Below are 24,982 nucleotides of genomic sequence, written 5' to 3'. Positions count from 1 at the left end.
TTGTCCAATCAGAGCTGCGCATCGTCGACGCATTCGTGTTGGGTATTTAATTCTTATGCTGACGTATGTGGATATACGTAAACGTATTATATTACTCTGTCCAATCACATTACGAGATTTTACAACAAAGCCCGCCTCCTGAGAAACAACGCCTTTTCCTAACTAAAATACGACATTTTAGCGCGAAATGCTCACCGGCACAGCTGGGTCCAGGTCCCAGTTGTTCAAAAGTAATGGGGGATTTTTTATGGTGATAAAATTATTTTTATTTATTTTTTACTTACCTGTTGTGAAAGGCTTAATGGGCAGTCGAATATATATATATATATATATATATATATATATATATATATATATACACATACATACATATATATATATACATACATGTATATATATATATATATATATATGTATATATATATATATATATATATATATATATATATGTGTATATATATATATATATATATATATATGTGTGTGTGTGTGTGTGTGTGTGTGTGTGTGTGTGTGTGTGTGTGTGTGTGTGTGTGTGTGTGTGTGTGTGTGTGTGTAAATATACATGATAAACAATGTCATCAGTGTTAAAGTTATATGAAATATTAGTTCCTGAAATCCACCCTTCTGCTGGGATCAGGATAATCCTATTGTTGTTGTTTTTTTGTTTTTCTTTGTTTTTTGTGGATCAAATGTAGGCTATCCCAATCTCACTAAAAAGTATACGACCCAAAAGAACAACACAAACTTATGATTTGATCCAGATCAAAACCAAGATTGAATTTTGTGATTCACTGATGGGCTTTTATTTCTTTTGAACAACCCTTTTTTAAGATTTGATCCAATCCGATTGCCAATATCTGATCAGATTACTTTTGAAAAATTGGATTATGTGATCTAATTAGATTTCAGAATCTGATAACCTAAATACAATTACATTTCTTTTGAAAAACTGGGCACTGGTTCGGTTGTGACAAAAAAAAATTGTCACACATTAAAAAAAAATTCTCATTGAAGCCTAATTCGGATGTGCCATTGACAGAAGTTATCTGGACTTTATAAAATGTTGATTTTAGTTAAATGTACTGGAATCTATTTTTTTTTACTCTACATCAGCAGCATATTCATAATTAGCATTTTTTTGTTTTGAAAGCACAACTCTTCATTTCCATGAAACGTAAATATTTTTCGGAATCCCTTTGTAAATTAAAAAAAAAGTTTTATTGTATGCACATGTGTATACGTATGTGTATGTGCATATATCAAGATAAGTGTTCATTTACAATTTACAATGAACATGCTAGAAAGTTGCATTGAATAAATTATGTAAACGATAAAATAAGAGAATGTAGAACGAGGTCTGAAGCATAATTAAAAAAAAAAATAGGAAAAGGTGCCACTCATCAATTTAATATAGGCTATTTAACTCATGAAGCATGTGACCGCATTTGAATGTGGGCCATGAAAGAGCCTTTCATAAGGGGTGATTTCGGTTACAGCCCTCTTAGTTCTTTCATGAAAGTGATGTCCTAGCTCATTTAGATATCATTCTTTCTGTGCCGTTCTAAATTTAGTTCAGACTCAACACCGACCCGTTGAGTTAAAGGTCGCCCCTTAACGATTCGGTTATTAACGTAACCTCGGTTCCCTGAGAGGAGGGAACGAGTATTGCGTAAGTAGCTTACGCTATGGGAAAACTCCTTTTCTCGAGAATATTGAAGTCTTTATGTAAAACGCATTGCAGCTGCACAGCAGACAGCAATGAGCGAAGGAGCTCGGTCATTGGCTGTGCTGCGGCAACTTGCTCGAACCAATGACGGGGCGACTCTGAATGCGCGACCAATGAGCGCGCCTCGCGTCCGCGCGCGTCAGAGCCCGCCAAGATGGGCGTGGCCAAGAGCTATATATTGGGCGCCCCGTCATGAGAGTTCTTTAGGTTAAAACGACTGAAGCGAACTAACCAAGCACAAGCACGGCAGCTTACGCAATACTCGTTCCCTCCTCTCAGGGAACCGAGGTTACGTTAGTAACCGAGTCGTTCCCTTTCGAGAGGTCTCTCCTATTGCGTAAGTATAGCTTACGCTATGAGAACAACATGCAAAACGCTGTGCGTGCTGAACTTCGCCTTATGATAGCCAGAGGCAGGTGCCTGAGCTAAAAAGCAAAGTTATCATCCAACTAGCCGGCAGAGGCAAGCTTTATATGTGGGGAAAAAGTAAAGAGCGGCCAGAAGGCGCTCAGTGTGACACAAGCACATACATAATCTAGATACGAACTCATAGTTCTACTAGCATCATGCTGATAGTACATTGGAATGCAATGTCGGGACCTGTAGGTTGTAAAACCTGATAAATGTGGACGGTGAGGCCCAGCCTGCCGCTGCACAAATATCCTCGATCGGTATCCCGCTCGACCACGCCCAGGAAGAAGCCAAACTCCTGGTGGAGTGTGCTTTGACTCCCCAGGGGCATTGAAGTCCCTTGGCTTCATAAGCCAGAGCTATAGCCTCAACTATCCAGTGAGAGATTCTCTGCTTTGAAACGGCGGAACCCTTCGTACGGCCGCCAAAGCATATAAACAGTTGTTCTGTCTGTCTGAATGGGGCAGAACGCTCCAAATACACTCTGAGAGCCCTAACGGGGCAGAGAAGGTTAGCGTCGTGTTCGTCTGCTGGAGACGATAGCGCAGTTAGGGAGATAACCTGTGCTGTGAAGGGAGTGGTGAGCACTTTAGGAATATACCCATGTTTTGGCCTAAGGACGACCCTGCAGTCGTTATGGTCCGAATTCCAAGCAGGCAGCGCTTGCCGAAAGCGCGTGCAGATCGCCCACTCTCTTGACCAAGGCGAGTGCCAGCAAGAGCGCAGTTTTGAGCGAGAGCTGCTTAATGTGCACGGTTCGGAGTGGTTCGAACGGGGGCCCTATAAGGGCGTCTAGGACAGTAGCTAGGTCCCAGATCGGCACTGAGGGGGGGCGTGAAGGGTTCATCCTCCTAGCGCCCCTTAGGAAACGAATAATTAGGTTGTTTCTTCCCAATGGACGTTCCATCACAGGGTCATGTGACGCTGTGATGGCCGCCACATATACTTTGAGCGTGGAGGGGGAGCGGCCCGCCTCCAGAAGCCCTTGTATAAAAATGAGTACGTTCGTAATCTCGCATGTTTCAGGGTTCAGGCCCTCGACGTTACACCAGTCACTGAACAATTTCCATTTCTGGGCATATAAGCGTCTTGTGGAGGGCGCCCGCGCCTCAGCGATGGTTTTTTGCGCTCCACTCGTGAGGTTCCTGGGAACCCGTTGAGGGGCCATGCATGAAGGGCCCACAGATCGGGGCGGGGATGAAATATCATCCCGCTGGCCTGACTGAGGAGGTCTGGCCTCAGTGGAATCGGCCGTGGTGCATATTGCTTTTGCATCAATTCTGGGAACCATGTTTGGTTCTTCCAGAGTGGGGCTATCAGGAGCACTGCGTTTTTCTCCTCTCTGACCCGACTGATGACCTGTGGCAGCATCGCGATCGGGGGAAAAGCATATAAGGGGGGGCTCGGCCAGCTCTGGGCGAGCGCGTCCGTGCTTTTCGTGAAGAAAAGAGAGCAGTGTGCATTCTCCTTGGAGGCGAAGAGGTCGACCTCCGCCTCGCCAAAGATTTTCCATAACCACTGAATCGTCAGCGGGTTGAGAGCCCATTCTCCTGGGAGAATCTTGTCTCTGGATAGCATGTCTGCCCCTTGGTTCAGCGCGCCTGGCACATGCGCTGCTCTCAGCGAGCGCAAGTTGTGCTGGGACCATAAGATGAGTCTCCTGGTCATTGAATGCATGGAGCTCGACCTGAGTCCACACTGGCGATTTATGTACGACACAACCGTCATGTTGTCCGTTCGTTTTTTAGATGTGGAAGCAGGGCTCTGAGAGCCAAAGCGACCGCTTTCATCTCCAGACAGTTTATGTGTAGCCGCTTCTCCGGGTTTGACCAAAAGCCGGAGACAGGCCTGCCCTCGTAAAGGGCCCCCCAACCAATTTTGGAGGCATCTGTTGTGATCATCTTTCTCCTTGTGTTCACACCCAGACTCACGCCTGACTGGTACCAGTCGGCGGCTTTCCAGTGCGTCAGGGCTTTTATACAGCCGTGGTTCGCTCTGACTAAAAGGTGGCCCGAACGCCACGCGTGAGCAGGGACGCGGCTCTTGAGCCAGCGTTGGAGAGGACGCATATGCAACAATCCTAGCTGGAGTACGGCCGATGCTGAGGCCATGAGACCCAGCATCCTCTGAAACCGCTTGACGGGGGCGCGCGCGCCCGCCCTGAATGATGTTGCAAGGCGCCGGATGGTGAGCGCGCGCTCTGATGAGAGACGAGCTGTCATTTGCATCGAGTCTAGAACTGTTCCCAGGAAAGAAATCTTCTGGCTGGGAGATAGTATACTTTTTGCAAAATTGATTTTTAGACCCAGGCATTCTAGATGGCTGATAATCCAAGATCTGTGTGTTATTAACTGACTCTCTGATTGTGCTAGGACCAGCCAATCGTCGAGATAATTCAGTATTCGCACTCCCCTTCGTCTCAGGGGGGAGAGTGCTGCATCCATACATTTCGTGAATGTACGGGGAGCCAGGGACAGGCCGAACGGAAGTACTGTGTACTGGTAAGACTGTCCCTCGAAAGCGAATCTCAGAAAAGGCCTGTGATGAGGCGCTATTGAAATGTGAAAGTAAGCATCTTTCAGATCCACTGAGAGAAACCAATCTCCTGGGCGTACTTGAGCGAGGATATGTTTGGTTGTCAACATTCTGAACGAGCGAATCATTAGTGCTTTGTTCAGGTGTCTGAGATCTAGGATGGGGCGGAGACCGCCATCCTTTTTCGGGACTAGAAAATAGCGGCTGTAAAGACCTGCCCCGCTCATAGAGGGGGAAACAGTTTCCACAGCGCCCTTTTCTATTAATTTGCGCACCTCGGTGCGTAGAACATGCGAACACTCCTTTCTCCCTTTTGTTTCGACCACAGTCGTAAAACGTGGTAGTCTGCAAGCGGACTGGAGTGAGTATCCGTGCTTTATTATATTCAACACCCATTTCGGCATATCTGGAATGTTTTCCCATGCCGCTACGTGTACAGATATGGGCTGAATACAGGCTAGGGGCGGGCCGCTGTGACGTAGGGACCCGGGCAGCGAATCGCCTGAGCTCGTAGCTCTCAGAGGCGCGGGCGCGCGCTGAGCAGCTGAGTGAATGGGCGCGTGTGTGATTACAACAGCGCGCGCTATGTCTGTAAGACTCGCAGCCTGAGCTGGGGTTGTGTTTGACACTGTAGGGACAGTGTTTATAAGTGGGGGTGCATAGACAGTGGTAGGCACACGCGTCACTTTTATAATGTTTCCCGCTTTTACTGGGGATGAATTCATAACTGTGTGAACAGTGCTTGTGTGTAGTGGTGCGTACATGACCGTAGGCACGTGATCTACATTCATGGGGCGTGCAGCTGGGAATGAATTTGGCACTGTTTTGACAGTATCTGGGAATGCACACTTGTGGACATGTGAACCCTTAGTGACACAGGCAGAAAAATACTCTTTTTGTGTTTTCTGTGTGTCGCCGTAAAAACGGCGTTTGTTTACAGGTGAGCGAGCTCTGTGACTGGCCCATTGACTGCTGTATAGACATTTCCAGCCGCCTGTACGGGGACTGGGTAATGTTTGAGATGTTGCAGAGAGAGTTGTCCGGCTTTTGCGAGACACGCACTCTCTCTTCTCATTCCTGTGGCTAGGAAGGCTTTCGAGGCTCAGGGTTCAGCACAATCTTGGGCCGAGGACCCCGTCGCTCAGGAGGCGGCTTGCGGTTGTGGGAGCGCGAGCGGCGTCGAGCGTCAGTCTGAGGCGCGGGCTGAGAGGCGGTGGGGGCTGCTCTAGCCCGCTGCGGTTGTGGCGGCCTCTGTCTGCTCTGCGATGAGCTGGAGCGTTTAGGCAGGAAAAGGCGCATAGCTTGTGAAGCGTTCTGGGCCTCAGTGAAGCGTTCGGCGAAACCTTTAACTGCCGGTCCAAACAGCCCGCTGGTGGAGATAGGCGCGTCGAGAAACGGGGCCTTATCCGCGTCCTTCATCTCCGTCAGAGTCAACCACAAAGGCGCTCGAGAACAGTCAAATTAGCCATGGCGCGGCCAATAGACTGGGCGGTGGCCTTCGTGGCTCGCAGGGCTATGTCAGTCGCGCTGCGTAGGTCCTTGAAGGCTCCGGGTTCGGGGCCAGACTCGTCCAGGGAGCGGAGAAGCTTGGCTTGGAACACTTGAAGTACCGCCATTGAGTGAAGCGCTGACGCAGCTTGGCCGGCGGCAGCGTAGGCGCGACCAGCGAGAGCCGAAGTGGTGCGGCAGGGCTTCGAGGGGTGGGAAGCCTTGGCTTTCCATCCGTTGGTGGAGGGCGGGCAGAGATGATTGGCCACGGCCTCCTCGAGGGGTGGCGTTCCCTCGTAGCCTCTTTACTTCGCGCCGTCCACAGAGGAGAGCGACGAAGAAAAAGAAGGCTTCAGACGCGCAGAGTGGGGGGCTTTCCATGACTTGGTGAGTTCGTCGTGAACTTCCTGGAAGAAAGGAGAAGGCCTTTGCCGAGGGGCCTGCTGGCGCCCCTGCAGAAACCACTCGTCCAGACGGCTTCGGGTTGGTTCTTCGGGAGAAGACCAATCGAGCCCGAGGTCCTCCACGGCCTTCGAGAGGATGCGGACAATCTCTGTATCTATAGAGGAGCCCCCACTCGTGCTAGTTAGCGTCGACGGGGCGGGGTCGAAAGTGGAGCCCGGCCAGTCGTCAGATGCAGCGTCGATGGACAAAGAGTCATCTACTCCCCTGTCGTCCTCGGACGCGCCGAAAGTCACAAGGCCCACCGCTCTGCTAGAGGGGTGTGGATCCGGCTGAGTGAACTGAACCGGCGGTGGGGAAGACAAGAGCGGCGGTGAACCACGCGGGGACTGGCTCGGCGTGACGTCACTGAGCTCAGGTTCAGGAAGCCTCTGTGAGCGGCGCTTTTTCTTAACACGCGGCTCAAACAGAGGGGTGTCGGCGATGGGCTCGCTCGCGGCGAAAGCGGCGAAGCGAGCCCGCAGTGCGGAGAGACCCAGGTCGTCACATTCCGGGCATCCGCCCTTGGTCAAAGCAGCTTCTGCGTGGTCCCGGCCCAGGCAGCGAGCGCAGATGATGTGACGATCCCCGTCCGGAAGAAGGTCTCTGCACGACGCGCAGGAAGGCATTTGAAACAACGCCTCAGAAATGTGCTCTTTTACAAATGTCGAGGGGCGAACAGATGTAAATACTTGCGTGTAGCGTGTAGCGCGCCGGATGGCTCAGTAGGATGGCGTTCGAAGGCGGCTGAAGATGCCGACGTCCTCGTAGCAATCCCGCTGGTATGCTTTTCCACGGCGGCGAAGGCTTTCAATAATCCGGAGGATTCAGCGAAGAGGGTGTTCACTGAAGGAGATTAAATCTAAAGAACTCTCATGACGGGGCGCCCAATATATAGCTCTTGGCCACGCCCATCTTGGCGGGCTCTGATGCGCGCGGGCGCGAGGCGCGCTCATTGGTCGCGCATTCAGAGTCGCCCCGTCACTGGTTCGAGCAAGTTGCCGCAGCACAGCCAATGACCGAGCTCCTTCGTTCATTGCTGTCTGCTGTGCAGCTGCAATGCGTTTTACATAAAGACTTCAATATTCTCGAGAAAAGGAGTTTTCCCATAGCGTAAGCTACTTACGCAATAGGAGAGACCTCTCGAAAGGGAACCCAATGAGTCGGTTGAGTCTGAACTATCTGAAATCACTGTATCCGATATCACCCCCATATACCCTCATTCACAATTCCCTATTCATTACTCCACTAACATAACCCATTTAATGAGTGAATGAAAGCGAGCGATCAGATTTAGACACTGAGTGATCAGAAGTGGGCCTACTTATATCATATCTTCTGTTGAGATGCGGAAATTGATTCAGCCTCAGATATCTCGCCTATATACGGACTCTTGGTTGAATGTCCGATGCATAAGGCACACAAAATAGGAAACACTTAAACTTTTTGCAGTTGGCATCAGAATGATTCAATGATTCACTCATAATGACAATAGTTGTAGCCACCCTCTGGCTTAACGATGTACTTCAAAAAGGGTCATTGATTGAAATTTGAAAGAATCTTTGCAGTGATTCCAAAGATTTGAGCCTAACACTGTTTAACAAAAAGTTTAACAATGCTGTACTCCATGTACAAAATGTATAGCACATGAACTCGTGGACCCCTGCACCTGTAGCATATTGGTGCTCAATAAATTTCATTGCACGCCAATTGCTTGATTTTTTTTATTACCTTCGTAATATTTCACCTCTTTTTCTTTTTTTCTTTTTTTTACATTGTGCCATCTTATTATTTGAAATGTTTTAGATTACGATGGTCTATGAACATGGTAAGTATTGTGTAGCAAATAGACTTGAGAATGGAGTTACACATTAACAGAGCAGTGTTGTCTGATTTCAGCCAATATCCCACATGCAAGATCAGATGACACATTAGCATATTGCAAGTCAAGAACAGCCCCAAGTTTCACGCGAGTGACTAGGCCAGTGGCACTGTCTGCAGACAAATTTAATTTCAGACTTGCGCACTCAACAACCAGTCCACTTCCGTGTTATACACCTGCGATAGGTAGGCAGGGCTCTAAAACTGGATACACCTGCGCTACGGGTATTTTACAGTATACATCAGGGAACCCAGGCGAACCCATTGTATTTTATTCTGCTAAGTAACTTAACATATTATCTCTCGGTGCAATATGGACTATAGACTTTGTGAACTGGCAACGGTGTCCTTGCACGTCAATGACCTGGAGACTGACCCTGGACTGGACGACCATCCAAAACATGAATATCGAATAAGAAGTGAAGGCGAAGAGCTCTTTTCAAACACCAATGTCACAGTTAATGGCGAATCGTCGACAAAACCTGTGCGCAAATATGTGGAGACCCCTGTTGGCAGCGGGGCAGACTCCTTATCGGCTTCAGGAGAAGCGAAACTGTGTTCAGAACATGAATGCGAACTACAGCTGTACTGTAATACAGAAGGGAGACTGAAATGCTCGCAATGTGTGCTGGATGGAGCTTGTCAGGGTCATACAGTGACAGAGCTGGTTACCCGGGCAACTGTAGTACGGGTGAGTCACTATTAGTTAAATAACATAATAATAGGTTTCAACGTATAAAACATTGACAAAATAATTCATAACAAAAGATTAATTCTTCCCTTAAAATATATCTCTACAGTTAGAATAATCATGTAAGAGTTTCAGCAGTCTTGTGCGTTTGTGTATATTCACATCGAGAGGGCGTGGTCAGTTTCATTACGTCAGCAGCCTACGTTTCAGACGCCCCAAAGTTACCTGAAGGCTCACTAAAATTGAGAAAGATACGGCTTCATTAAATGTATTTTATCACTGCAATTAGATGCATATATTCTATTTGGTAAAATTGAAGTAGTTATCTATCCTCTCATATAACATTTTATAAAAACGCTTCGCTAAAAGATAGCTGCATTTATTTTTTCTGGCAGTTTTTTTTTCAACATTGCATTTCAAATGTTGTATTGACTAGAACTTAACTAGAATCTTAACTATCTTTCCCATAGGCTACTGTAAAAAAAAAAAAAAAAAAAAAAAAAAACACCTTTCTTAAGAACTATTATGTTATATTACTTATTGATCGAATACTGATTATGTTCACATTCCTGCCACCTGCATTCCATTCAGTTCCTGGTTTAATGCCTCTTATGTGATCTTGGAATAATTATTCTTCTTTGTATTAAGCAGAATCAGTTGGTGGATGCCTGCGAAAAAATGCAGCTGCAAGCCCTGCGGATTGAACGATTCATTGACCGTACGCTTACATCAAGAGAGAAAGCTGTACAGGTACCTGAAGAATTCACTTATTTACTATTTCCGAACATGCAGAGAGAAAGAGAGAGAGAGAGAGCTGTGTATTAACTGCAGAACTCACACAATGGCAGCCATATACCATGGTAATATTATGTTATCGGAACTAATTGGACTGTGATATTACTATATTTTTGACCAATGTAACTTATTCTTTAGGGTTTCAAATGATTTTTTGGTAACACTTCACAATAAGGTTCATTAGTTAACAATAGTTAGCATGAACTAATAATGAACTGCACTTATACAGCATTTATTAATCTTTGTTCATGTTAGTTTCAACATTTATTAATACTCTATTAAAATCTTCTTAACATTAGTTAATGCACTAACATGAACAAACAATGAACAGTATTTTTATTAACCAACAGTAACAAAGATTAATAAATACAGCAACAAATGTTTTGCTCATGGTTAGTTCATGTTAGTTAATACATTAACTAATGTTAACTAATGAACCTTATTGTAAAGTTTTCTTTAATGTCACTGGTCTTCAGATGAAGTGTAGTTATAACATTGTAATATGTTATTGTAATTGCCTCTTGTGTTATTTAATTCCTAGATTGATGCCAACAGTGCTAGAGAACGAGTACTGGCTCAGGTGAAAGTGGTGCGTGAGGCTCTGGAGGAAGAGGAGCAGCGTCTCCTAGAGGCCATACAGAGAGAAGAAGAGCGTGTTGAGCAGTGCCTTCTCACTCAGAGAGCACACTGGACACACACTCTGGAGAAACTCTCACACACACGCACCAGCCTGGTGCACTCACTCACACACTCCACAGATGCCATGCTTGTGGTGAGTGAATGAAGAAGTCAGGAGTGTAAAAAGTGCTGATAAATTATGAAAATTTTAAGCATAGATACTTTTTCAATAAAGACATCATACTAAAGAATTAGAAATTAACAAGGAAACTGACTGCTGAAAACAAAAGAAAGAGTTTGACATCTTTTTGCCAAATTTCAGAAGATTTATGAGATTTTTTTTTTCCTTACAGCAATGAGAATTTGGGGCACAATCCAAATCTCAATTAATGCTTCATTCACTTTATGTATTCACAAAATATGATCATCTTGCTTACACATGGAGCCAGTAAGAAGAATAAATATTTGAAGTTATTGAATTAATTGGTAACACTTTACAATAATGTTCATTAGTTAACAGTTAATGTATTAACTAACATGAACTAACAATGAGCAATACATTTGTTACATGTATTAATCTTTGTTTATGTTAGTTAATAAAAATCCAGCTGTTCATTGTTTGTTCATGTTAGTTCACTGTGCATTAACTAATGTTAACAAATACCACCTTTGATTTTAATAATGTATTAGTAAATGTTATAATTAATAATAACTAAAATTAATAAATGCTGTAGAAGTATTGTTCATTCTTAATTCATGTTAACTAAGGTAGTTAACTAATGTTAACTAACTAACCTTATTGTAAAGTGTTACGAATTCATTACTGTACTTGCGCATTCAACCTAAGTCAACATTATTCAAAATGTATAAACATAAAGCAAAACTGATCTATTTGGAGTATTTCTATGTAATTAATACCATTTTATTTCTTTTGATTTTTGATGAAATATGACCTGGACATGTCCTGATGAAATTTACCCCAGAAGAGCTGATTTCTTTAAAGTACCAAATCACAATTTTCCCACTGCTTCAATTTTCAAACTTATTAAGGAAAACAAATCAATCAAATTAAAGGTAATTTGTCCAGACAGCATGATGTTCTAGGATACACATCAAATTCATCAGCAGATAATTGACATTTGATCATAGTTATAAATAGAGTACAATGTTGTTGTTGTTGTTGTTGTTGTTGTTGTTTTTTGGAAATATAGAGTACAAGTAGTTAGTTTTCAATAGTACTCCACAGAGTAGATAACTGATTCCCCAAAATAATATTATCTAAAGTACTCAAAACTTAAACCTAAAAACCTAAATCAGATTCATTGTTTTTCTATTTAGATGTTCATAATCAATTAATAAAACATACATATTTATATTTGTATGACTAAATTACATTTGTGAGATAATCCACTGATTTTTGTATTTTTTTGTTCTTTATTATTTAGAGCTCTAACGAGGAAATTAATGACAGGTAATTACAGTTTGCAATAAACGCAACAAAAAGCCTACATAAATAAATAAACGCACAAAATGAGACAAGCTGGGTATGATAATTGATCGTGTACATGACTGTGCTAGGATTGAGGATGCAGAGGGTGTTGGTGAACCTAGAGATACAGAGCAACTGAGTTTGAACAGAGGCTGCAGTGACAGTAAACTCATGGAGGGTTTATGGGCCAGTACATTGCTGCTTGGGCCGTCTGGTAAGTGTTCTTCTACATTTACACAAGACAGAAGTTCATTTAAGACAGATTCAGTATATCACATGTAAGTCCATGATCACCATACTCAGTGGTTTTCAGACAGACCCTGGAAAATGAGCCTCAGACCCTGCTTACATTTTAATAACATATGCAATGTGATATGATAAAATCAAGTGTACGGTAATATTTTGAGGCATTGACACATTTAGATTACACACAGCCGTTCAAAAGTTTTTGATCGGTAATATTTTTTATGTTTTTAAAAGAAGTCTCTTCTGCTCACCAAGGCTGCATTTATTTGATTAAAAAAACAAAACAAAAAAACAGTAATATTGTTAATATGATGACTGTTAATAACTGTTTTCTATTTTAATATATTTTAAAATGTAATTTATTCCTGTGATCAAAGCTAAATTTTCAGCATCATCAGTCTTTAGTGTCACATGATCCTTCAGAAATCATTCTAATAAGTGGATTTGATGCTCAAAAAAGATTTATTATTATCAATGTTGAAATAGAAAGTTCAAAAGCATTTATTTGAAATAGAATCTTTTGTAACGTTATAAATGTCTTTACTGTAACTTATGATCAATTTATTCATCCTGAATAAAAGTAATGATTTCTTTTTTTTTGATTACTTTCACAGGAATAAATTACATTTTAACATATTCACATAGACAACAGCTGTTTTAAATTGTAATAATATTTCACAATATTAATGTTTTTTTTGCATTTTTTTTGCATTTTTAATCAAATAAATGCAGCCTTGGTGAGCAGAAGAGACTTCTCTTAAAAACATCAAAAATCTTACCGATCAAAACCTTTTGACTGGTAGTGTACTTCAAATCACAAATTTACTTCCCTTACATTCAACTTCTCATTTTATTGCTCTGAACATCTTCTTAACATATCCCTCTTTTCTTTAGCCCACAGTTCAACTATGCTACACTTTGAAAATCAAACGGTCAGTCCTCTTCTCTCCCTCTCCAACGATCAGCACACCTTAACTTTCCTGCCCAAACGTCAGCGTCAGTTAGCCCCCTATAACCCTGCGCGCTTCGACAGCTGGCCTAACGCCCTCTGCTCCCCTCCCATGTCCTCTGGTACTCAGAGGTGGGTACTTGACGTGGGCACGAGTGCCGCCTTTAAAGTGGGTGTATGCTATGCCAGCATAGAACGCAAGGGGACCAGCAATGGCGCACGGCTGGGCTACAACTCAAAATCATGGGTGCTCTCGCATTATGATGAAGACTTTTCTTTCTGCCATGATGGATGCAGTGTGGGTATCGCAGTGGCTAAGAAGCTCAAGAGAGTGGGACTGCTGCTGGATTGGCCCAGTCAGACCCTGCTGTTCTATGATCCTGAATCTGTTTCAGTACTGCATGTTGTCAGACATGCTTTCAGCGAGCCACTTCTGGCTGCCTGTGCTGTGGCTGATCAGAGCATCTCTATAGTGCACTGAACTCCGGAAGAATGTTAATACGGGTTCTGAAGATCTCGAGATCTTGTAGGAATGGTAGATGTAACGTTATGCAATGTCATTTGAACCAACAATATTTAAAAAAATAATTTTTACATTATCTGTGCCATTGAAGACCAATACATGCAGTAAGAAGAGAAAGTTTTAGTGATAATGTCAATCACATTGTTTGATTATTTAAAGAAACAAATTAATTTGAAGCTAATCAGTAATTCCTTGATTTTGCCAACCTGCTTAAAAGAGCTACAACATATATGTAATTGAAATATTTTTATATTCATGCATGTTAAGTTATTGACACTTAATTTTAATATGAATTCTTAATCTCTTTCAAAGCATTTTGTTTATGTGTTAAAATTAGTGCAATTATTGTTGACTATATTTATTATCTGCATTTCTTGTGAAATTTACGTTTATCAGCAGTACCCAACATGGCTGATATTGAGTTTTCATGTGACCACGTGAGATCATGGCTCTGATGTCACAGGAGAGCAGGGAAATGTGGAGCAGGAAACCATTCTGACCTTTTATCTGATAATGTAGGCCTATGTTATGTATTCATGCAATAAAATGTGGACTGAAATAGTTAAACCATTTTTTCATTCTCTCATTTATTTAAATTGTTTTTAAAATGCTGGGATGGTCATTCAGTGTTTCAGATTAATTTAATTATTTTTATATAATATATTTATATATATATATATATATATATATATATATATATATATATATATATCTTTCCTCTCTCTGTCACTATCTCACTCAAACATCTCTCATATTTTTGGTCAAAAGGGCGTGGCCTGTATAATTAGTTATACAAACTCCTTAATTAATGTCCCATTTTACTTTTTAAATGCTATAAAACATCTTGAATTTTTCACCAATATCTCATTTAGTGATCCGCTTATAAAATGTAGTATTTATAAACAACATAATCACATATTTACATTGGCTTTAGTGATCAAGGTAGTTTTGAATTCCTAAATGAAATGAAAGGGGGTGCTATTTGCTCTAAGTGCACTTTTACACTAAGTAAATACCAATATAGATGCTACAGTAACAAATTAATAAAAATATAGATGCTGCAGTATTCACCCTGAACAGTCATACTGTTTTTGAATGGAGTAAATTTAGACTTTTTACAATTCCTGAAAAGTTACTCATTTAATATGTTCCATTACATTTCAAACAATTCTATAACTTTATTTAAACAATTTAAAGTTATATATGCAATTATGGATGTAATACTATGTAAAACACCCAAGGCATAAATTACCACTTTTGATTAGAGAAATAGCGGAAGATTATGATAAGGCATGATAAAGCAATACTTTATTAACAGAGTGTTTTTCCTTTTCTAAAAAGAGAAATTCTGAAGAGATTGTAATCAGAGATCATGTTTTTAGGTGTTTTAAGACCAAACTTAAATACATGACTGTTGATTTGAAATCATATCTTATTTAGTGGTCCGTTTAAAATGTATGATGTATTTATCAAAGTGTCTATTTACACCAAGTGCAAACAGACACTACCTTGTTGGCAGAGTTTATTTACACTAACTACTACGGCCACCATATATCTGATTGAGAAAATTACAAAAGAAATACCACTGACGACAGGATCAGTGGCTTGGTGAGTAAGAAATTTCATTGTATAAACTCGCTGTTCTCCCTTTTCCAAATGCATATCAACGCATATCCATTTTAATAATCATATACACTGCATGAATATGTTGTTATTATTGCATACTGTTATAATAAACTGCAATAGAGTGAAGTGCAAATAGTATCTGCCAATATGTGCACCAATAGCATATAGCAAAAATGTACACTTAGTGCAAAGAAAATACTTATATTTTCACTTAATGTAGATATTGCTATTTACACTTACAGTAGAGTGGAAGATTTTCGTCAAATAAAAACACAAAAGTGCTGCATGTCTTCAGAACACATATATTGTGCATGAGTTGTATAGTCCATGGCACTTTGTTGTCAGTTTTGAGACTCAACAGCAAATGTCTAATAAATGTATATCATATTATGTTCAGACAGCAATAAAAAACACCTGGTTTAGAAAGTCCTGTAATGAACTGGCCACTTTTCCACTGGAGTCTATGTTTTCCTGCCTTTGGTCCGAGATGCAGGGATAGACTCCAGCACTCTTCCATAGAAGATGTGGTATAAAGAGAATGCACAGATTAATGATTTTGCCCAATGATATGTATGTGTTACGATCACCAGCTGGAGTGCCTTATTGTAAAGTGTCAAGAAGTAATGCATTACTTTTTAGATAGAGTAATCTAATTATTCGGTTGAAGATGTAATTAGTAGAAGCTAGTAATTGATTACTTTTTTAGAGTAACTTACCCAACACTGTCTAACAGGCACCTTCAGATTAAAACACTTTGCCCACTAGAGTGAAGCAGAGGACAATATTCTTTTTCTTCTGGTTCACAATCAGATAACAGACTTTATTCAAGCTGTAGTACATTTGAAATGGATGCAAAAACAGGTTTGTGATTTTCTCATCTGGATGCCAAATTAAAAAGAAGGATATGTATAATTTAACAAAAGAATCATAAAATAAAATAAATTAAAATATACAAATTATTATATTAAAAAATTGAACATCACTGTGTTGAGTAAAAATAAAAGATGCCACTGGTTAAACTCCAAAGTAAAAGCACCAATGAACAATCCAGAGGTCAGCCCTAATAGAATATTAATATTAATATCCTATAACAAAAAGTGATGAAACCTTCCTTATCAGAAGAACTTCATCTTCTTCCTGAATTATCTAATTGAGTCACTATGCATGCCATAGTATTTTCTCAGAGTTACATGACATTTATTTTTGGACATTATTTCCCCTTGTGTGAGGAAGTATGTTGTTACCGATAGTATGCATGTAGTATTCTCCCACAAGCTAAAATTTCCATAAGTTATTTCAGTTAGACAGACTCCCGTACTACGAGTTTGAAGATGTCTTCTTGCTGGATGGGATCAGATTGACTGGGGCTGGCTCAATGTTCAGCTGGTGTCTGAGTTCATCGAGGTTCTGGTCCCAGCGCCGTTCATAGAAGACACTCAGAACACATCTGGCACGACTGCCACTGCGCAGAGCCCAAGGTCCCAGAGACTGAACCAGCAACTGTAGACGACTGACTCAAACACATATCAAATTTGACTCATTACTGTAACATTATGATTTTTGATTAAAACATGTTAAAGACAAAACAACAAATTCTATCAAAATATAAACATTTCTTGCATTACAGTAAATGGCCATTTCAAGGAAAATGTGCTTATAAGTCATGAAAATTATTGAAAAAATATAGAAATGTCTACATAATTATTTTTCTTTTGGGGCGAAATATGACTGAAAATTCTTGATCATCCACATATATTTTCAAGGCAAACATTAAAATGTTTCCATGGGACAAAGGCAATGATACCTTAAAAATCAAATTAATGTACTAAAATAACCATCATTTTGAATTGCCCAGATACAGAAATATCTTTCTTTACTTCAGAACATTAATTTTCTAAATTGGTTCACAGACAGAAAATTAACAGCAGGATATACTATATGAAATTTACTTGTGGTGACATCAGAGCCAGTAAAGCTTAACAACTGATCAAGAATGATAGTGCTGGGGTGTCATCAAATGAAATCTTCCATAAAGACCATAATGAAACATGAACTAAACCATATTATAACAGAAACATGAACTAAACCGTAATATCACAAACATATGAATGGGAAATACTCAGTGAGGACAAATGTTGGTTGTAATCACGGAAAATTTCAGCAGAAGGGGACATACAAATTTACTGTATTCCTGTTATTTTACAATTCAAGATGTAGCTACTCTTCAATTGATAAGTGATGATTCAATTGATTCAATTGAACACTTCAGCACTTCAAAATCAATCCAAATGATCACTGTTCTATTTAAAAACATTTAACTCATATTAATTTGTTATTGGTTGTACATCTACATAAAGGAATTTTCCGGTTTCATTACAACTTAGGGTTAGTTCACCTTAAAAATTATATTCTGTCATCAATTACTCATGTTCCAGACCCTTGAGTCATTTCGTTCATCTTTAGAACACAAATGAATGTATGTTTCATGAAATCTAAGAGATTTCTGTCCCTTCATTGAAAGTCTATTTACCCAAAACTCTGGTTTTCAAATGTTTATACAGAGATCGCAAAAGAAATCGTTATGAAAAAAAACATGAACGCTTTATATGATGAACAGATTTAATGTAGGCTTTTATTCACATAAACATTGATCAGCGAATGCACACAGAGCACTAAAATTTGGTAAATGGAAGCTCAAGCATGCTTGCTTGACGTGTGATAACCAATCAAGTTAATGAGGCTAATTCTTGCACGTCATGGCAGCACATTTAAGCTTCCGCAAGAACCAATGAGGTTTTTTCTCATGAGTCAAGCAGTACTATTGACTTTCATCAACCATATTTCATATGCTCTATGCATGCTCACTGATCAATGTTTATATGTGAATAAAAGCCTAAATTAATTCTGTTCATTATATAAAGCGATCGTGTCGGAAGACTTGGATTAAACCGCTCGATTCATATGGACTTACTTTACATTCTCCTATTGAACATTGTGAACCATCCGAGTTTTGGGTCAATAGACTTTTAATTGAGGAACAGAAATCTCTCATATTTCACTAAAATATCTTTAATTCTGTTTCAAACATGAAAGTCTTGTGGATTTGGAATGACATGAGTAATTGATGACAGGATTTCAACTTTTGGGTGAACTACCCCTTTAAGCTCAACAGACCTCTAACATTCGGCCAGTTACCACAGAAAATAATGTTGACTCCCAATATGTTGCAATGTTGACTTGCTTTGACAGTAATACACTTACTTATAATAAGTTATGTTAAGCTTGTATTTTTGTTAAAGCACTTATATTATAATTACGTTTAAAATTATAAGTAATTGACAGCATATTACAGTTGTTGTCCACAGAGCTGGAAAACTTGTAATGAACTGGGAACATTGAACTCACCTGACAGACAGTCGGAGGGGTCCAAGCGTTGCCCCCAGAACACACATGGGCAGGCCAGTCTGTGCAGCTTCAAACCATTTCACAGCAACCTCACCTGTGGGTAAAGAATAAAAGGAAAATCATTCAAAAGATGAAAGATTGTTTTGTGTACTGGCTGTCAGTCTGGAATGTGGCTAATGGATGGTAAAGATCACAAAAAGAGAATGTATTGATGATGCCCTGAGCTTTATGTACTTCAGTGACAAACCAGCTTTGATGGAGCATTTTATTTACACAAGACCAAAAGCCTAAAACCTGAACTTACCAAAAAGGGTCTGGTTTTAACCAGGCTACTGAAAAAGTGGACATGGTTTGTGTTACGTTACAAAACTCTCACCTAGCATATTGGTGGGCATACCAAGCAAAGTATGCAACAGGTCGTGAACTTCACGATATCGTTGCATGACATACGCTAGCTCTTCATTGTCAACAAACTTCACATCAGCCCTCGAGTCGGGGGTGACTCTCTGAAAAAAGGTGAGATGACAATGGTTAATTTGGCCTATTCGCATGTTACATGACAATTTGTGTGTTTTACATTTGTTCTTACATTTTCTTCTAGAAAACGGAGATACTCTCTTCCTAAAGTCCCATCTGGCAAAGCAGACATCTGAGTGAGGTCTAATGTAGATAAGCGGATCTTTGGACGCTCTCTAAAGACAAAATTTGAAGATAAAGGAAGTATTAGAGGGTTAGTTCACCCAAAAATGAAAATTCTGTCAGCATTTACTCACCCTCATCTTGTTCCAACCCCGTAAGACCTTTGTTCATCTTCGGAAAACGAAATAAGATATTTTTGATGAAATCTGAGAGGTGGATCACTCCTCCATAGGCTTCTTCAGGGATTGAACTTGCAGGCCCCGAAAAGTTATTACAGACATCGTTAAAATAGTCCAAGTGACTACAGTGGCTCAATCTTAAGTTTAACAAACGACGAAAATACTTTTTGTGCGCAAAAAAACAAAAATAACGACTTTATTACAACTATTCATTTCCTTCTCTGTGGGCCTCTAGTCAGTTCACTAGTGTAAAAGCGTAGAGCTTCTGTTGTTGTGCGTAGAGCTTCTGTTGCTTCTACATGTGACGTAGCACTACGCCAAGTTAACTGACAATAGGCCAACAGAGAAGGAAATGAATAGTTGAAATAAAGTCGTTATTTTTGTTTGTTTTCGCGCACAAAAAGTATTCTCGACGCTTGATAAACTTAAGATTGAGCCACTGTAGTCACTTGGACTATTTTAACGATGTCTTTAATAACTTTTCGAGGCCGGCAAGTTTCAATCCTTTTGAAGCCTATGGAGGAGTGATCCAGCTCTCAGATTTCATCAAAAATATCTTAATTCCTGTTCCGAAGATGAACGAAGGTCTGACGGGGTTGGAACAACATGAGGGTGAGTAAATACTGACAGAATTTTCATTTTTGGGTGAATTATCCCCCTTTAAAGCAGTATGGATTACCAAGGAGATTTGATGTCCATTATGTATGATGATAACAGTAGTCAAAGTAAACAAATGAGACATACACGAGAATAGTGCAACCTTCAGAGTCATTTCTCATCCGATCCCTTAACTTCATCAGGGCCTGGTACCCTGTGGTTTCCCCGAGCACTGCAACCATATCTGTTTTGGTAAAATATGTTAATATACATGCAAGTTTTGAATCATGGGGATTGCTGTAAGAATTCCAGCTCGCATGATTTAGGAAATACCAAAAAAACACATTTAAACCTGTTAAAGTGATGTTTGGTTACATTTTCCACCTAATCTTTTCTTAAAAACAAGGAAAACATCTGTGTGACAGCACAGAGTTTGCGGCATGCTTCCTGCCCACAATATGTTTATCCACAGAAAGCTCTGCAAATTTCCAGAGAATTGGAATATCTGTCATACACAACATTCTACACATTTCCCATCTCTTGTGTTTGTACAATAAATTTGTATAGTCACTTTGAATGTACGTTCAGTATATGAACAAACAATATGTCTCCCCATTCTTCCATATTTAAATCCATTCCACAGAATGGATTCTGCAGGTTTTCCCTCAAAAAGGTCTGCAGATTCCATCTGGGTCTAGTGGTGGTGTGTCATCTGCTAACATCACTGTAGCATTTCTGGTTCAAGACTCCGGGCAGCCAGAAAATGAATGTTACAGTAAAATGTACAGTAAAATGAGTTGTTAATGTAAGTATCGTTTCACTAAAACAATTGTGGACTTTCCACCCACTAATAATGAAAAGGAAACTAACAACTGTAACTGTAATCAAGAATCCGATATGCAATCATCACTACAGTATAGGTTAACATCATCCAGTATCATGTATAGCCTCACCATGTCTGTAGGGGTTCTTTAGGGCAGCCACTCCAGAACCTACAGCCAATATAGCCTTCTGGACCGAGCTCGTTGGGATGTGGCTAGGATACAACCTTCCATCGTACTGCTGTGAGCCTGAGCTTGTGTACTGCTGTCCAGTGAGTACTGAGTACAGAAGAGAGAGTGATGGCTCTGAAGTTGAACAAATCCTAAAAGTGATCACAGTAAACAGACTCAACAACTCTAAATCCATAGTCCTGTGGTGAACGATCATGCCTGCAACATTACTCTGTTGCCAATGTCATGAAGCTTAAACTTAATTCATTATAAAATGTAGACTCAAATAGTTTTATGCCTTAAAATTCTAAATTTTAACAGGTTGTATTTCAACAAAAAATCAAAAGAAGGAAAAAAAACATTTTTATTTTGTATAAAGAAAGTAAAGCCTGTTTTAGGACAACTAAAAAAAATACATAGTAATAATTTTTTGGAACTGATTTTAATTATTCTCAATGATTTGCATTAAAACCCCCTCTTACTGAAATGCAATAATGATAATCGTCCTTTCCAGCATTTAAAAATAAAATAAAAAATGAGCCTGGTTTCTCCCAAGGTTTTTTCCTCCATTCTGTCCCCTGATGGGAGTTTGGGTTCCATGACACTGTCGTCTCTGACTTTCTTAGTTGGGGACACTTAATATTCAACAATATTATTGATCTGACTGTACTGAGGCTGTTGTATGAGAACTGAACTGAGATGGCTGATGACATCATTTTCACAGAACTGCTTTATAGTTAAAATTAACTAAATTAATAATTAATGATTTTACAATGGAACTGAATCAACACTAAACTGACTTAAGCTGAACAACAGCTTTCGGCTGAAAATGCATAATTTTCCTGTTATCACCGTAAAGCTGCTTTGAAACAATCTGTATTGTATAAAGTGCTAAATAAATAAAGGTGACTTAAAAGCATTACAACAAAAAACAAATACTACAACCCCATTTCCAACAGAGTTGGGACTTGGGACATTTTGTGAAATGCAATAAAATCAAGAATCTTTCATTTGTTCATTCTCTTTAACCTTTATTTGACTGACAAATGTACAGAGAAGATTTTTAATGTTTTCACTGACAACATAATTGTATTTTGTAAATATAAACAAATTTTGATTTTCATGGCTGCAACACACCCCAAAAAAGTTGGCACAGAGGTTTGTTTAACACTGTCACATCAACTTTCCTTTTAATTACACTTTTTAATCATTTGGGCACTGAGGATACTAATTGTTGCAGTAAACAATTTGCAAGTGGAATTGTCTAATCTCGCCTGATACAAGACAGCAGCTCAACAGTCCGTGGTCATTGTTTTCCGATTCTCCTTTTCATGATGGGCCACACATTTTCAATAAGAGACAGATCTGGACTGAAGGCAGGCAGTCAATCAATCACATCCTCTATACGTATGTCTACAAAATCACTGTGCTGTAGCATGTGGTGAATGAGGCCTGGCATTGTCTTGCTTTCCAGAAAAGATGTAATCCTGATGTCATTAAATGTACAATCCCAATCTAGCCTTGACATAAATGTGCAATCCCAATGTCTGCCTTGACATCAATGGTACCTTCACACACATGCAAGTCACCCAGTCTGTTTGCACTGATGCAACCCCATACCATGACGGATAAAATACAGATGAAAGTCTGGGTGGTCGCTTTCGTCTTTGGGACTGAGAACTGTCTGTGGTGGATGCTTTTATATCCAATCACGAAACCCTCACTTATTACCAATTCACCAGCTAATTGTGGACATTTTCCAAAGTTCAACTAGGACATTCTGTAATCTTTTTCACTTTTATTTAGCCTCTGTCCCAACTTTTTGAGTGTGTTGAAGCCATCAAAACATGTTTATATTTACAAAATACAATTAATTTGGCCAGTGAAAACATTGACATTTTCCCCCAACTTTTCTGGAATTGGTTGTATTGACGTATAAAAACTTTTTCAAAATTTAGCCTATTTATTTATATACAATATATATGCTTGCTTGCCAGGAAAATCATGTCACTATACAAAACATCTTAATGGTCCACAAAATCATTTTATTTTAAGATTTTTTTCCCCCCATCTTCAAAATAAGTTTAGCTGTTGGTTACTATTTGGCTTAGTTTGGGGACACCTATTATTCAGTAATATTTGTTGATATGACTGTACTGACACTTAGACAACTATTGAACTGAGCTGGGTAATGACATCACTGTTTTCTGCAGAGTTGCTTTATAACTGAATTGAACTATAATAGATTAAGTTTTTTAGATGAACTGTAGATTAACAATGACACAGTTGTCTTTTTTTAGAGCTGCTTTACAGCAGAGTTAAATTTTGATTGCACCACTGATAATTTTTTTCTGATTGAAATGATATGTGGCCTATTGTATAAAGCATTATATAAATAAAGGTGACTTGACATGGTCGACATTTATTACTAATTTTACTGTAAAAATGAAAGAAAACCAAAGCATAATACACACAGCAACATAAACATCTAGGAATTTAAACTTTTTTGTGAAGCAGCATGTCTAACATTGGTTCTGAGGAAAGATGCTGAATATTTAGTTATGTGGAGACTGTGGGGCACTAGCGTCAATGAAGCACTAATGTATCTGTTAGCACTTTTGTACATACTAATAAGCAGAGGTGTCAACTCCAGGGGTCAGAAAGTAAAAGTCCTGCCATATGTTTATTCCACCCATTAACTCTGATTTCACTAATTAGTTCTATCTCCTGGCTGAAAAACTGTGCCAATTAGCAAATCCATGTGATTGGAACAAAATACTGAGGAGGAATTTTACTTTCTGAACCTGGACTTGACACCTCTGCTAATAAGGAAAATCTTCATGGACAAAAGGTGCATCTATAAAATTTGTGTAAATTACAGAGGTGACTCAGTTTAGGTGTGTCGAATTAAATGTTCTGAACAAATATGTGAATTATAGGGGAGTCAGTTTAGGGGTGTTGAATTAAATGTTCTGTATATTTGTTTTAAAATTTGTTGTGACGATTCACAGATTCACTGGTGCTAAGAGGTATGACAATACTTTTGGTAGCTGAATTGTGAATTTCCTTTTGCTTTTTAGTCATTTTAAAACTTAAAAGTCTTTTTAGACACCGAACTAGCACATATAGGCTCAACACCTTTTAGCTAAACGCGATGATGACGCGAATCATCTAAATAAAAGATAAAAGAACTATCAAACACAGCACGGCAGACACTGTCGTACACATGGATTGTTAGACGAAATTCAATATTTGGTGCTGGTGTAGTTTAATTGGTACGAAATAGTTTAAATCTGTCGCTTGTTGACATTCAAGCCAACCCCTAACACTGCATTTCAGCTAGTACATTTTTGTAAACAATCTAACAGCCTAACTTACGTTGTGCTGGATGACAGACAGACCAGCATATTGCTGGTCTAACGTTTCACAGTACTGGTTAGCCAGTGAGCTAACGTTACATGCAAGGTCAGACATTTTTGCAATAAAACATATGTCTACACTATTATACCGTTCAATTTTGCAAATAACATCCAATCATGGAAGTAGTTAAACTCTAAAAACATATTCAAAATACCTCCAAATGAACGTCGACAATAATATCCTCGAAAGGTTTTAAAAATTCTACGGAAATAACCCGGTAGCCCACACATCATGTTGTGGTTGAAAGGACTGCGAGGAGGAGAGGAACTTGCAACTCCTATGATAGGCTTGTTTGTGTACTGTGGTAGGCGTGTATATTATAGGCCAC

At 39.7% G+C, this 24,982-nt stretch overlaps 2 protein-coding genes across 4 annotated transcripts; one reads left to right on the top strand and one right to left on the bottom strand.

The window, feature by feature from the left end:
• The first annotated feature begins 8,597 nt into the window (after positions 1–8,597).
• Positions 8,598–14,363, top strand: bspry (B-box and SPRY domain containing). 2 transcript variants are annotated; one of them, XM_077206294.1, is made up of 6 exons: positions 8,598–9,176; positions 9,828–9,926; positions 10,513–10,743; positions 12,035–12,060; positions 12,168–12,292; positions 13,219–14,363. In XM_077206294.1, the coding sequence occupies exons 1-6, from the start codon at positions 8,799–8,801 to the stop codon at positions 13,752–13,754; spliced, it is 1,395 nt and encodes a 464-aa protein (XP_077062409.1). In that variant the 5' UTR covers positions 8,598–8,798; the 3' UTR covers positions 13,755–14,363. The 2 variants fall into 2 exon arrangements, with proteins under 2 accessions (XP_077062409.1, XP_077062408.1); XM_077206293.1 differs by having other exon boundaries at positions 8,682–9,176; positions 9,825–9,926.
• A 1,846-nt stretch (positions 14,364–16,209) lies between these two features.
• Positions 16,210–24,927, bottom strand: coq4 (coenzyme Q4 homolog (S. cerevisiae)). 2 transcript variants are annotated; one of them, XM_077206371.1, is made up of 7 exons: positions 24,809–24,927; positions 21,196–21,342; positions 20,390–20,486; positions 19,417–19,519; positions 19,204–19,333; positions 18,828–18,921; positions 16,210–16,932 (listed from the first exon to the last, which is right to left on the bottom strand). In XM_077206371.1, the coding sequence occupies exons 1-7, from the start codon at positions 24,885–24,887 to the stop codon at positions 16,740–16,742; spliced, it is 843 nt and encodes a 280-aa protein (XP_077062486.1). In that variant the 5' UTR covers positions 24,888–24,927; the 3' UTR covers positions 16,210–16,739. The 2 variants fall into 2 exon arrangements, with proteins under 2 accessions (XP_077062486.1, XP_077062487.1); XM_077206372.1 differs by having other exon boundaries at positions 21,196–21,386; positions 24,809–24,917.
• Positions 24,928–24,982: the final 55 nt, after the last annotated feature.

Source organism: Siphateles boraxobius, unplaced genomic scaffold (genome assembly GCF_051911475.1).
Source record: "Siphateles boraxobius isolate OS27281-9 unplaced genomic scaffold, OSU_SipBor_1 56, whole genome shotgun sequence".
In the NCBI taxonomy this organism is placed as follows: domain Eukaryota; kingdom Metazoa; phylum Chordata; class Actinopteri; order Cypriniformes; family Leuciscidae; genus Siphateles; species Siphateles boraxobius.
This window is presented reverse-complemented; position numbering and strand designations above follow the sequence as displayed.

Bases quoted from the DNA above. Each gene is read 5' to 3' on its own strand.
- coq4 (XM_077206371.1), bottom strand. From the start codon at position 24,887: ATGATGTGTGGGCTACCGGGTTATTTCCGTAGAATTTTTAAAACCTTT. The intron at 19,520-20,389 runs GTATGTCTCATT...TTTTGTCTTTAG, and splicing joins GAAGGTTGCACTATTCTCGT to AGAGCGTCCAAAGATCCGCT. The intron at 16,933-18,827 runs GTGAGTTCAATG...TGTTTGAGTCAG, and splicing joins CCCCTCCGACTGTCTGTCAG to TCGTCTACAGTTGCTGGTTC.
- bspry (XM_077206293.1), top strand. From the start codon at position 8,799: ATGGACTATAGACTTTGTGAACTGGCAACGGTGTCCTTGCACGTCAAT. The intron at 10,744-12,034 runs GTGAGTGAATGA...TTTATTATTTAG, and splicing joins CCACAGATGCCATGCTTGTG to AGCTCTAACGAGGAAATTAA. The intron at 12,293-13,218 runs GTAAGTGTTCTT...TCTTTTCTTTAG, and splicing joins ATTGCTGCTTGGGCCGTCTG to CCCACAGTTCAACTATGCTA.